The sequence below is a fragment of the Genypterus blacodes genome, unplaced genomic scaffold, assembly GCF_046128005.1.
Source record: "Genypterus blacodes isolate CSIRO-AG114 ecotype Tasmania unplaced genomic scaffold, CSIRO-AGI_Gbla_v1 ptg000021l_1, whole genome shotgun sequence".
Lineage (NCBI taxonomy): Eukaryota > Metazoa > Chordata > Actinopteri > Ophidiiformes > Ophidiidae > Genypterus > Genypterus blacodes.
The window spans coordinates 4057554-4071734 of NW_027466834.1; the positions used below are offsets into that span (position 1 = coordinate 4057554).

Genomic DNA, 14181 nt, shown 5'->3' on the forward strand with positions numbered 1-14181 from the left:
GTCCACAAATACCACATAGATACAGGAAAAATAGTTCCCAATAGCTCCAAAAGTTGGAGATGCCTCTAGTTCTGAGCAGAGGCCAGTATGTTCAGATTCTTAACAATGACATAAACCACAAGAAACTTTTGATCCATTGATGGGAGAAATTAATCCTTTCAAACAAGCAAAGCAATTGAGCTGAATATAGTTTGTTACTCTATTCCTACAGTCATAGTGAGGAGTGCTTTCCATCTTCTCAGGTTCTCACAAGGACTATCTTTTTTTTAACAAACTACTCTTAATGGTTGTGTGAACAATGCTATTTTGCTCACTATTTTCACCTGTCTTCATTACTGCAGCTTTTTGCCTTTATTCGACTAGTATTGGTGAGTAACTGAAAGTTCTGGGAGTCAAAACAGGTCACTAAAATGAAAGTACAACCTGAGGGAATGTTAGGATGTTAAAGGAAATGATGATGATGAAAAAGTTTCCTTTTATATTAAATAAAGCCATTTCAATTCAATACTTTAGCATTAATAAAGATGCATTGGCCACATATTTGGCAATTATTTTTCAGGATATTAAGAAAATGATAAAGAAAACGATATTTGATGCTGGCCTGTAGGGGGCGTGTGCCATTTCTATTAGGGGTTATAATGATCGTGGCATCATTGCAAACCTACATACAACTTAAATAAATTGTCCCAATTACCTGAATTAAAGGTATTTAGCTTCCATTTCCGATGGTATTTTATATAAAGGTGGGTTTGCATTCGCTGTGCGAGTGAGTGCGTGGAGAGTGTTGTGTTCACGGACAGCGTGTCTGTTTGTATGGGTGGAGACTGAAGTTCTCTTCCAAAAAACAGCAGGCAGACGGGACGAGGTACGTTGCCTCACACCAGCTACGTTGTAGGCTAACAACGAGAAGATCATTTTTGGACCATTAACGTTAAGTCCTACACAAACGTAGGACATATTGGGTAAATTGGCACCGTTAGCAAACGAGGTAAGTCTAAAATGAAGTGCGTTTGAGATGGAGTTGATGGTAAAAAGTGAGCTCGAAATAAAGTAGGGCCAACACTGAAAAGTAATCGTGAAACAAATTGATCCGTTTATTTTACAAACTCATTCCCTGCCAGATTAGCTTAAACCGTACATTTGTATATAGCTAATGTCGAAAAAAGACGGTTGTTTTTCCGATTAACTCGTTTTTACAGAGATGTTTGTTCATAACCTGAAAACTTCAGTGACGTGTCTGCTTACATGTTGGAAGTTATGGCGTTCACATCAGACAAAAAAACAGGTCACGGCTACTTAAACAGTCACAACGCCGCGATAAACACAACGGCGTCGTGTTTTAGAGCGTATTTTAACAAACCGAAATATTAAAAAAACGGGAAATTCCTCAGGCATTCGACAAATTTAAGCACAAGCATCGTCGGCTGATGGCTAGCTGTGGAAAGGTGGTTGATGGGGGGTGGGGGGGCGAGTTGTAGCGTCAGCATTAGGGCTCCAAACCTGCCACAAGGGCAGATTCTGACCTGGAACAACGTCTAACAAGCGATCACATCCGTCATTTTAATTCATTATAACCCTATGTGTACTCCTGTAGGATATGAGCTGAAATGCGAGTTTTTCATTCGTGAATTTTCACATGTGGATTTAATTTGCCAATGGTATGAAATGATCCTGTGTATTCGTGATCGAGACACACAGTGAAAGCACCGTCTTGTCAAGTCATATAGTCTGAAGTCCTGTAAGTCAGATGTACAGTTGAGAGGTTGTGTACCGGATCAGGAAAGAACATGATGATCTACTTTTTGCTCGAGTCCATGACAAATGAAGAAGTCATTGTTCAGTATTGACAACGACAATACTAAAGTGTTATTTTTTTCCCATGTTCAGTGAAATGTTATGCTGCAAAAAATGACACTAGATTCAATCTAAATTGATAATTTGAATATAAAGTAAGACAACCCCCCGACTACACCCCCCCCCCCCCCCTCTCTTATTTATTTATTTAAAGGTCAGTAACAGCTGACAGAGAGGCATTATATTGTGCAGAACAGCTTTTCTGTTTTATATTCTGAAGATTTTACCGTTTTATGTCAATGTTGGTAATTGCTATGTCATGTCAGGGCTACCTGAGTATAAACAATTCAATGACCAAAGTCATTAATTAAGTAGCAGTATATTCTTCATTCCCATTAATTTCCTGTTGTGTTTGACCTGCCTCTGTGGTGGTGAACAGGTCTGCCTTGTTTTACCATCAGCAACACCCAAAGCAAGCTGAAGGTTTATCTTCTTTACATAGTGGTTTGTCTTCAACGGTCCGCTTCCTAAGCAGGGACATGCAGCTGAGGCTTCTGTGTAAATTGCCACATGTGTAACGCACTTTGCCTTAAAGGCCGCCATGTTAATGTCATCCCTACAGCCACAATGTCAGGCTTTAGTTTTCATTCACTCGATTAAAAAAAGCAGCTCAGACATGTTGAACATGGAGGAAGGGATTGATATTGATTACATGCAGAATATGTATAAAATATGTGAATTCTACTTGGCTAAACACTGATTGATGCATCAAATCTGAACACAGGGAACTTCTATTGGCATTTTGACATTTGTTTTTCAGATGAGTCAGGCGGAGCCGGTGCCCGAGGAAGTGCCTGCATACCTCAATGAGGAGCCAGTGGATGCAGGTAGATTTAGATGTAGTTAGAGGTCTTGTTACGTTATCTAAGCATTAAGTTCCACAAATGATATGGTAATACACCTATACATGGTCTTGAAATGTATTGACAGAAGTTGTCATATTTCTAAATGCACTTTATTTAGTCTTATTTTATATAATGTTTTCCATAATGGATGTAAATACAAGTTACTACAGAGAAGCAGTGCATTTCTCCTTCACCAAAGTGTTTGTTGCCGTTATATGTTTTAATTATGGCTCAAGCGTGCCAAGACTCATAGTGTAACAGTAAGTGTCTATGCATGATAAAACTTTAATTATACTTCGATTAATGCAATAACAGATTATATTAAATGTCTCGAAAGACCTTAATTAGATTAAATTTTTGATTTAGATTAGAAATCAGAGAGATTTAGTCTTCCTTTTAGTATCAGATTAAAATTATGAGTTTGTAATTTCGTTCACTAGAGCATGTTAATGTAAGAGGACCACAGAATGTAGTATTCATGCATACATTTGTGTGGTTGATTGTAATATTATCACATTGTTAGTGAATCAATGAACTTTAAATGGTTAGGCACATTGCACCCCCATAGGCCTTTTGAAGTAATATGGAGAAGATTTCTGTCCTGTGCATTGAGAATATGAAATGATGCCATCTCACTTCTGTTCGTTTACTCAGACACCCTCAAGGGCCACCCACAGGCACAACCGGGCATGTTTGGCAGGTTAGCAGGGGGCCTGTACGGTGTCACAAGGGGGGCCATAGGAGCGACGGTGGGCGGCGTGACCTGGATCGGTGGGAAAAGCCTGGACTTCACCAAAACCGCCGTCGGCTCTGTCGCCGCTGTGCCTGCAATGGGAGTGGGGCTGGTGAAAGGAGGCGTATGTGCCGTAGCTGGAGGAGTGACTGCCGTAGGCTCTGCAGTGGTCAGCAAAGTTCCCATAGTAGGAGGAGGGAACAAAAAGAAGGACAAGTCTGACTGATGGGGGAGAGAGGGGGTGCACACACTGCTGAGCTGTAAGGCTCAGACTGTGTTTGCTGTTTTAGTATTCGGTCACAAGGGGGCTGAGGAGAAAAAGAGCACCAGAGGACTCAAACGTTCAGTTTACACTTTTTGGTGAGGGGTATATGCAGTGTTTTGTTGTCTTTGATCCATGTTTGTTGGTACACCACATGCTTATGCAATTACATGGCAAGGAAACATGAAGCAACTACCGGTCTTTTATGGTCCGTTATTCAAGGGAAACAATCTGGGTCAAAAACCAAAACATTGACTGTTGTTTTGGCAATGAGCCACAAATCCTGAAAAATCTGCTATTTGTCACATTTGTTAGCTTTTGTGCCAAAAGTGAACTGCCGAATATCCTTACCTTCTTCATCTCTGTGTACCTGAGTTTTACTGTTGAGACAATCAATGATCGTGATGATCTATAAATGACACTGGGGGTTTTGTTTGGGATAGGTTTTCTTTCACTCTTAAGTGGGTCTGGAAAAGTTACAGAAACATAAACACCTTTCTGTTTTGTTCACACATTCATTCGTCATACACAACTACACTAACAATGGTTCATGCATTTGATCCGACGTGTGATGGAAGGTTACAATCCAGTGGTTGGCTGTGGAGCGTTCACGTTTCACTTGTGAGTTATGTAATCTAGTGGGTATTTTCACTGTGCAGTGAAAAGACCTGACCATATGATAGTAAAATATGTTAAACATGATGGTTTACATTACCACACAAACACAGCCTTCATTCATTATACTTACGTGAAGGGTGCTCAATACAAAACAAAGTATTTTGATTGCAATGAACTTTATTTTCAGATGGTCTTTTTGCTTTATTAGTTAGACAACTAGTTAAATCAAAGTCAATTCAGTCATTTATTTGTAAGTAAAGAGATATTGTGAAATCAAGTTATTAAAAGTCGGTTACTATAATGTAACTAAAATCCCAATTATGTCAAAATACTTACTTGAAAAATGGAAGTGCCGATGACGTGGCCCTTCCACTGCCCCGATGTAAGTTATGAATCCTAAGGTTTGTCAAATGTTCCACTTGTGTTGCATGGGGCTCACTGTATTTACCACTGTTGAGATGTAACAGCTGCATTTCTTGATTCATTTTCAATTTCAAGTTTCAAATCCATTTTAAAGATAATATCGAAGTACATTTAATAAAAAGACCTTTTGTGAATCCATATTTAACTGTGACATGTTGTGCACATGAGGTATGAGGCAGAACTCGGGTTTCAATATTGCTGTTTGCAAAATGTTTGGGTGAATGAGTATCAAACCTCAAGACTAAAACAGTCAGCATTATGTAACTAGACTGAAATAGTTCAACTGTTTGTCTTGGCTTATTTGCAGCATTTAAAGGATTCAAACCTTATTATGTTGACCTCCAAAGATAAAAAATCACCCAAATAATTACAACCTGATGTTAAATCATTTGGACATCTCATCTTTTTAGGAGTCATCATAAAACATTCACTGATAAAGCTAACAGAAATAAGTTTATTCACAACACGTGCTATTTAATTCATTTAAACCAATCGAAATTGGTTTTTATTGCTTGCTATTTTAGTTGCTTTTATAGCATGTCATACACAATTTTCTTATACCAGTTTCAGTTGAATATTTTTGGTAAGTACTTAATTCTTTATGAGCCTCTTTTTCCCCATACTCTTTCAGACATTCCAAATAAAGCCCATTTTCATTCCTTTGCATAATTAAACCAAATAAAGTGAATTTTAAGAGGGGACTTATAAGATACCTCCTCTCTAAATGTCATAGTAACTGTGCAGTGAGTGAGAAATTTTGTGTGGTGAGCTGATGGCATCTGGCACAATTTAGGTTTCTGCCCTGTTAGTGAACCCTGACCTTCAACCAAGGGCCCAAAGAGGTAAACATTATTGCTTTGCCATTGTTTTAGAGCACTTTGACTCAGGCAGCCAATAAGTGCACCACGAATGCTACCCGGTGTATTTGAATCCTTTGAAATCCCAACTCAGAGGGTAGGTAACTTCTCCAGTCTATATCCTGCCACCTAAAAGTTGCATCTCAATTGGATTAGATGATTTAATTAGCAATTTAACACAAAGTTAATCAAGCAGGTGCAAGAAACATTTGTCTTTGATCAGGTGGAGTGACGTGGAGGGCAGTTTGACATTAAAACATTTATTGCAAAATCCACGCGGGTTGCGAAACCCTTTCCAAAGGTTATTGTGGTCACTGTGGTACTAAATGTCACAATGTCTCTAAACTCATTTAGTTTTTATGTTTTCAAAAGTGGACAGCAGTTTGCACTTTTGACACAACAGTCAAAAGTTTAGATGACATCGAGAAGATAAGCCAGAAGGCAATGGCAGACTGGTGTACTTCAGTCCATATGACGTGTCACTCATTTCATAGATTGAAGTGACTGTCCAACATATTCACTCAATCTGGTTAAATCAAAATTGATGTTCTTCATGATTATGTGATTATTTTACAGTTGAATGCAGTTTAGAATTGAGTTAAACATAGGTATATGTAGGCTTATGAGGGACAAGAGCTACAATTTGGGAACTATTTATAGAAAGTACTGTAAAATGTCCATCTAAAACCAAATCATTAGCCTGACATCCAATAAATACTAGTTGATCTTGAATTGTATATTGAGTATTGAGTCAGTTTCCTCTGGCTGAAGTCAAACCACCCTGATGTTATTTCTGTAGATGTGTATTATATACTGTATATGTATTATATATTTTTCCACTACTATTATTGGGGAGTGTGTGTTTGTGTCTACATGTGCGTGTTGTGTTGCAACGAGCACCATTTGTCTAATCTCCAGATTTGCCAAAAATATTGTTCAGCTGTCCGGCATTTGCATAAGGTGCTTTTCATTTCATTAACATACAATTTGCAAATTTTTATTTGCATTACCAAATTATAGTAATGGGAGACATGAATGCAACCACCGATAAATATCACTACAGTCCAAGTATCACTTCTAAGGGTATCAATAATTTTGTCCAGGCTATTTTTTTTTTTATTATTTAAAATTGTATTCACTAAAAGATACATTTTACTGCTATTGTGTGTGTGTGTGTGTGTGTGTGTGTGTGTGTGTGTGTGTGTGTTGACAAAAATTACTCCCTGATAATGACAAGTGTGTTTTAAGTTTTCCCCATGTCTCTTCATAGAACACATTTGAACAAAATGAATGTTATACTGTTTCATTTCCAATGTTTATTATTTGGGGAGAGTCACTTTTAGAATACATGTCTATACATGTATTTAACGTCAGTTTTTATCACATTTTCTTTATTTTCCTCTGGATTTCAATAATGACGTTGTCCTGTTAGCCTTATAAGAGCTGTTTTCATAAATCAGTTCCTTTCAACTTAGAAGACTCCAAGGTACTTCTACAATGTAATGCTATCCAATGCAGTTGTCATCTAATAAGCCCTACCTTCATGAAGTTGGTAATGTTTTTGTTGACATTGTGTCAGAGAGGTGTTGACAGTGTTAATGCAGCATTACGTTGTACTCAGATGTCTTTCCTGTATTGTGCGCCCCTCGTGTGAATGGGGCTGAGCAAACATTAGAAAGACACAATGCAATAGCACAAACTGTCACCACCACTGAATCAATACCTCTCTGACAATTGTGTTGACAATGTCGACAAAAATACCAGAAGAGCCTAAAGAAGGTCATATTTATTACAAGTGCAGTTAATAAAGACATAACATATATTAAGCAAGTTAAAGCTTATATAGAACATCATTTTCTTAGTTAACACTTTTACAATAATAATGTCACTAATACTGAACCATGATAGAAGTCCAAAATCTTTTTCTAAATTATCACAATTACATCGTTGAACTTGACGTTCTGTTGTTTACTGGTCTGCAGCACCAATGATCACAGGTCCAACAGAAACCACAACCTTTGGCTCTCCATTCTCTAAGGCCACAGTCTTGGTGTCCCTTTCTGTAGACAGAAATGAAAGCATATCAGTTTCAAATGCACAATCCCTCTCAATTCACTGGTTGAGATTACAAATGCATTCCTTACTTTTCCTGTAGCATGCTGGCTCACAGGAAGAGTCGGCTGTAGGGGTGCACACAGCAGTGCTACAGTGAACGTACACCTGAACAGAGGAAACACTGTTAGTAGAGCAAAACAAAATACTGGCGCGGCCATTTCATAAGCGAGGATGTGTTCATTACCAGTTCCTTCTGGGGGACGAGTGAGCTGTATTCCACAAAGGTAAACATCTTGAAAATGAAACGTCTGTAGTGTGATGGAAACAGCAGTCCAGCGTTGTGATCTATTGGAACCAGGGCTGACATGTAGCGGTCGTCCCTGTGTGGGCACCTGGATGAAGAGCAGATGTAGTAATGACAAAACAGTTGTTTCATACCAAAGTTATCACATTGATTCCAAATCAGTCTATTGATAATCTAACATACAATGCAATATGTACTTTTGTACAATTTTGGAAATGTTCTCTTAATAAGGTTAAGTATTCATTCAGCAGTAATATTAATATTGAGTAATATTGTTTGTGATGATTAATACTGTGCACAGTAATTGAACACTATGCCTTGCAAGAAGGTTGCATGTTTATTATATTATATATAATATTATAGTTTACCATCTAGTGAGAGGAGTTGAACGTATCACAAATAATTGAATTCAGAATAGTATTAATAATTCCCAGTGAGAAGACATGACAGTCCTGATAACTTTGACCTCAATGTGACATGTAATCATACACAGGACAGTGTAAGTTTATGTTTAACTTACCCGTTAATGAGAATGTCCCATTGGGGTAGGCTGTGTGGGTTGGGGCCCATAGTTGTCCAACAGTGACCAAGAGTCAGAACAAGGTTGGGATCTGTTCTTTGCATGAGCTCAACTTCCACATACACAGGGTCCCTCAGTACCTTTGTCACAGGATAGTCCATCTCCGTATAGAAAGATGTATATGCCGTGTCCACTGTGGGGGACAAATATGACTTCATATGATTGCCAACATCTTATGAAATAACTCACAAACACTGCAACATTACCTGGAAGAGAGGCACTTACTTTCATTACAGCCCTTTGTATAGCATTGCCCGTTGGCCAGTTTGAGCTGGACAGTGAGAGGTCCAACAGCTGCAACTGGTTGGGGAGAAATATTTCCTGATGTGATCTCCACAACCAGAGTTTCAACACTAGTGCCATAGTACCGACACTGGAAGAGCAAGCTGAAAAGAAAAAACTTGGATTGTAATCAGAGCCTTAATTTAGATTTTTGGAATAGTCTTTAAAAGGGATCACCTACTCAAACTGGGTGTCCCTGGTAATGCTGCCGTGAGATCCAACTGCATACTCCAAGTAAGAAGACATCCTGTTCTCATAGCTTATAACACCGCCCTCCTCCTGCAAAAGGAATAATAAAACTGGGCTGATTGGGCTCAATTTGATTTGTTTTGTTTTGTTGGACAATAGAGAAATAGGAAAGAATTCTTACCATAACAACAGAGCCACAGCTAGTTACAGGAAATTGGTAGATGACGAAGCCTGAATTGGAGTCAACATGAGAACAACCAGTACCACTCTCCAGCAGTGAGACTGACTCCAGGTCAATAGAGGGCAGAGTGGCGTCGCGGGCCACAACTACAATAAACTGGGCATCCTTGGTGCACTGGACAGTTACTGGGAGCAGAAAGACATTGAAATGCTACATTTACATTTAGTCATTTAGCAGACGATTTTATCCAAAGCGATGTACACATGAGGTTTCAGTACAACACAAGCAAAGATCTAGCCAAGAGAGAATAATAAGAGTAAACAAGAGTAAAACAAACAAGGGTAAACAAGAGTAAAACAAACAAATCTGGAACTGTTTATTCATTCAAACTCAAAGTACTTATATTACTTTATTCCTCATCGTTTTTTACCTATACGAGTAATTGCAATGTAGAAAAGGATTTTGGTCAAAGTAATCCAAATAAGGAAAATTCAAAAGCAAACCACTGCAGTAGCATTAATGACTTAAAATTTAATTTGTAAAGATTTATCTTAATTTGAGACACTTTATGCATGGCTTTGTATTGAACAAACTATGTAATTGTCAGAAAAATAAATACTAGAAAATAGCCGAGCACTTCTAAAATTATCTAAGACAATTTTATTGTCTAGTAAAAATTACTCTGGATTAAGCAAACGCAGAATTACTCTGACAGATATGAATGAAAAACGCACCTGCTTTTCCATAGTAGCACTGTTGGCCATCAAAGCAACAATGCAGAGCCTCACACACCCCAACAGAGCTACCCAGAGCTCCACATGGGATCCTCTGGTCTACTGGCACATCACAGGTCTGGACAGGATTTTGCAGTGGCACACTTGGCTCATAAGTCCTTTGTGGTATTGTGGGTGCTTGTGGTTGTTGTGGATATTGCTCCAAAAATCCTCGAGGAGATGGAGCGCGCTTTACAGATGAGGTCAATAGATGATGAGGATACCTTGGCACAAAAGATGCTGATGGCTTTTGGAGATACTTTACAAACCAAGGAGGTTGAGGGACCGGTGCTGTCCTTGATGGTGGAAGCGGAGGAGGTTGAGCAGCCTCAGGAACAGTTTGTGGTGGAGGTGGTGCATGAAAGGTAGGATACTTTGGCGGAGGAGGTGGAGGTCGTTGAGGATAATCAGAGACCATTGCTGGCTGAGGATACTGAGGAAGCTTTGGCGGTGGAGGTGGAGGAGGCTGAGGATACTGAGGAAGCTTTGGCGGTGGAGGTGGAGGAGGCTGAGGATACTGAGGAAGCTTTGGCGGTGGAGGTGGAGGAGGCTGAGGATACTGAGGAAGCTTTGGCGGTGGAGGCGGAGGGGGTGGTGGAGGAGGTTGAGGATACTGAGGAAGCTTTGGCGGTGGAGGTGGAGGCGGAGGAGGTTGACGATACTGAGGAAGCTTTGGTGGTGGAGGGGGTGGTGGAGGCGGAGGAGGTTGACGATACTGAGGAAGCTTTGGCGGTGGAGGCGGAGGGGGTGGTGGAGGAGGTTGAGGATACTGAGGAAGCTTTGGCGGTGGAGGTGGAGGCGGAGGAGGTTGACGATACTGAGGAAGCTTTGGTGGTGGAGGGGGTGGTGGAGGGGGTGGTGGAGGCGGAGGAGGTTGACGATACTGAGGAAGCTTTGGTGGTGGAGGGGGTGGTGGAGGCGGAGGAGGTTGATGATACTGAGGAAGCTTTGGCGGGGGAGGTGGTGGAGGAGGCGGAGGAGGTTGAGGATACTGAGGAAGCTTTGGCGGTGGAGGCGGAGGGGGTGGTGGAGGAGGTTGACGATACTGAGGAAGCTTTGGCGGTGGAGGTGGAGGCGGAGGAGGTTGACGATACTGAGGAAGCTTTGGCGGTGGAGGGGGTGGTGGAGGCGGAGGAGGTTGACGATACTGAGGAAGCTTTGGCGGTGGTGGTGGTGGAGGAGGTGGAGGAGGTTGAGGATACTGAGGAAGCTTTGGTGGTGGAGGTGGTGGTGGAGGCGGAGGAGGTTGACGATACTGAGGAAGCTTTGGCGGTGGTGGTGGTGGAGGAGGCGGAGGAGGTTGAGGATACTGAGGAAGCTTTGGTGGTGGCGGTGGAGGTGGAGGAGGTTGAGGAAACTGAGGAAGCTTTGGTGGTGGAGGTGGTGGTGGAGGTTGACGATACTGAGGATATTGAGGATACTCAGGAAGCGTTGGCGGCTGAGGCGGTAGAGGTTGAGGATCCTTTGGTGGTGGACGCTCAGGAACTTGAGGATAGAGTTGAATATATGGATAAACCTTTGGCGGTGGAGGCGGTGGAGGCGGTGGAGGCGGTGGAGGCGGTGGAGGAGGAGGCAGAGGAGGAGGTTGAGAATACTGAGGAAGCTTTGGTGGTGGAGGTGGTGGAGGTGGTGGTGGAGGTTGACGATACTGAGGATACTGAGGATACTCAGGAAGCGTTGGCGGCTGAGGCTGAGGAGGTTGAGGATCCTTTAGTGGTGGACGCTCAGGAACTTGAGGATAGAGTTGAATATATGGATTAACCTTTGGCGGTGGAGGCGGTGGAGGAGGTTGAGGGTACTGCTGAGACCAGGGCCAGTTCTGACCATCAACCAAATTCCCAATTGAGCACCATAGCAGTGCTAGTGTCGCTAAAGAGCAGGCACTCCAGTGCCATGCCATGGTTTGCCGAAGTTGGACCAGGGCAGTCCACAAGTTACTTATGCTGCCACACTTATATATGGGGAGGCTGATGCTTTCAAAACTCCACCTTTGACACTAAGTAAGTCCTCCAAACACTACTGCCTCTCTTTTCCACAGCCAATTACAAGTGATGGGTGTTGTCATTTCCCTCTGATATTTCTCGTGGAAGATTTCGTAAACCTCTTGTCAAAGTCACAAGGACGGGTTTAGAGGTAGGACGAGTCGGGATGATAACTGATTCTAACAGGTCAGTTGAAAGTTGGACAGCAACTTGTGTTTTGACCATCCAGAGGTTACACTGAACTTTACCCTATTGAATTGAAGTCTAGTTTGCTGAATCACAGTCTAAATTTAAAATGGGAAATTAAAGCCTTAGTTCTCTGTAATTCGTATAATAACCAATTATAAATATAACTGTATACCAACTGACAGAAAATCTCAGGAAAACATATTGTCATCAACTTTAGAGGTTCTCAGGATAGGCAAAACACACGTTCAGGCACAGAATGTATCTATATTTTTGACACAGTGACACACTTCATACTTGTATGTACTTACTTTACTATATTATACATGTCCAGAACTGCAGTACTTTTTACTGCACTGCATTAATCGGGTGACTGTTTTTTTAGGATAAAGGTTTTATACACAAAATATGTGCTTCATTATGTCATGAAAATATATCTCTAAATGATTATGAATACAATCTTTAAAGGCATGGTACCACATTAAAATATAACAATCTCAAATGGGGTTATTCTGGATAATGCTAGATATCTTCACAGAAGCGAAATTATAATATGTGTCACTTTTACTTGCACTGGTTTCTACTTCTTCTACTACTGGACAGATCGAACACAGAGGTCACAAAAACCTTGCAAAGGTCTTTTTGACCTCAAGCTATATTTGTCACCAGTTGTTTATTTTGCCTGTGCACAATGTGCAGGATTTTGTTTACACATTGCTGAAGGTAAACATGACAAACTGCACTTCCAAAATATGCAAAACTATGACACTGTGTACTGTCACGCCATAGATTTAATTGTAAAGCCCAATATCACATACGTTTTCCGACTGTGCTCAAACTATGATAAACTTTTACCCCAAAAGCTACAACATGAAAGGAAAAAGGAAGGGAAAAAAAAGAAGCAATTGAAGAGAGATTCCCTCTCTGGCCAGGTGTGCAAAAGGAACCAAAGGTGGTTGAGAATAAATTATAAACAGATATAATAATACATCTGAACACATGTCCAGAGAGAGAGAGAGAGAGAGAGAGAGAGAGAGAGAGAGAGAGAGAGAGAGAGAGAGAGAGAGAGAATACATAGACACTGTAAATTGTTTGCAGCTGTACTGGCTATATTGAACAACATTCACATGTCTTTGCTCTGATGTGGTTTCTTACACACAGAGGTTTGCATGTAAATCAACAGGTCTGTAGGATGTGTTTGTTTGGTACAATAACAGCCTGGGAAGATTTTGGTATATTGTGGGTAAGGTAGAAGGAGTAGGGACTGTTAAATGTCTACTTTTTGGTCTACTAAGTCAAATTCTACTAAATTGTTTCAGTCCTGATGTTTCAATATTCAGTGTATCAATCTTGCATTTGCTGAGAATGCTCCATTCGTTTGTCGTTGTAAGTTAAACACACTATTTAACGGAGAGGCAAGGACATTAGATAGTGTGTCTTTGACTAACAACGACAATTAAATGGATTCTCTCATCATGGATCTTGTTGTTTATATTGATAGATGAAACATAGTCTTTTCTGTCCAATACAGTAAAATCATTGAATCACTGAAAAACATCAAATTACAAACCGTATTTAAGTGAGTTTAAGCATGGTATATTATTAACAATTTGGAGGTTTCTTTTCTTTTAATAAATTGCAGGATTATTCAAAATTACAACAACAAAATGATTGTGGTGTATGTTTATGGTCTTAAAAGCCATTGTGTTTCTATGAGGTAAATATATCCTGTATTTGTATTACATGCTTATTGCAAGCTCATGTGATTTAGTCATCATGATCATTGAGTATAATTATTTAGCAACATAATTAATATTATTATTATTATTATTATTAATAACATAATTCTATTTTTTCTAAAAGGATTAAGTGATGATTTGTCGTTAAATATTGACAGAAATCGTCTAGGCTTTTCAGAAAACAGATTAAAGAATAATCTTGTATGATTGATACTAATGAACAGAGGCTAGATTAAGATTTAGTGTAAACGATCCCAAGATTTCAACGTTTCATCATTCTTGATTTGTGCCACTTTTAATTTGGCTTTTATTGTTGCT

General features: G+C 40.1%; 2 protein-coding genes across 2 annotated transcripts; one reads left to right on the top strand and one right to left on the bottom strand.

The window, feature by feature from the left end:
* Nucleotides 1–822: 822 nt before the first annotated feature.
* tmem263 (transmembrane protein 263) lies at nt 823–4869 on the top strand. Its single transcript, XM_076142225.1, has 3 exons — nt 823–988; nt 2615–2681; nt 3354–4869. The coding sequence occupies exons 2-3, from the start codon at nt 2615–2617 to the stop codon at nt 3656–3658; spliced, it is 372 nt and encodes a 123-aa protein (XP_075998340.1). The 5' UTR covers nt 823–988; the 3' UTR covers nt 3659–4869.
* Nucleotides 4870–6924: 2055 nt separating this feature from the next.
* LOC142991846 (uncharacterized) lies at nt 6925–11856 on the bottom strand. The gene is made up of 10 exons (XM_076142007.1): nt 11473–11856; nt 10294–11376; nt 9918–10116; nt 9184–9368; nt 8995–9092; nt 8757–8917; nt 8472–8664; nt 7892–8039; nt 7737–7812; nt 6925–7652 (listed from the first exon to the last, which is right to left on the bottom strand). Exons 1-10 carry the CDS (start codon nt 11854–11856, stop codon nt 7561–7563), a joined length of 2619 nt encoding a protein of 872 aa, XP_075998122.1. The 3' UTR covers nt 6925–7560.
* Between the last annotated feature and the right edge of the window lie 2325 nt (nt 11857–14181).

What these genes read in the sequence shown, in the direction of transcription:
- LOC142991846 (XM_076142007.1), bottom strand. Translation starts at nt 11,856, where the DNA reads ATGGCATGGCACTGGAGTGCCTGCTCTTTAGCGACACTAGCACTGCTA. An exon ending in CACCGCCTCCACCGCCAAAG is followed by an intron (nt 11,377 to 11,472) that starts GTTTATCCATAT and finishes ACGCTTCCTGAG; the next exon opens with TATCCTCAATATCCTCAGTA. An exon ending in TCGTCCCCCAGAAGGAACTG is followed by an intron (nt 7,813 to 7,891) that starts GTAATGAACACA and finishes TCCTCTGTTCAG; the next exon opens with GTGTACGTTCACTGTAGCAC.
- tmem263 (XM_076142225.1), top strand. Translation starts at nt 2,615, where the DNA reads ATGAGTCAGGCGGAGCCGGTGCCCGAGGAAGTGCCTGCATACCTCAAT. An exon ending in TGAGGAGCCAGTGGATGCAG is followed by an intron (nt 2,682 to 3,353) that starts GTAGATTTAGAT and finishes TCGTTTACTCAG; the next exon opens with ACACCCTCAAGGGCCACCCA.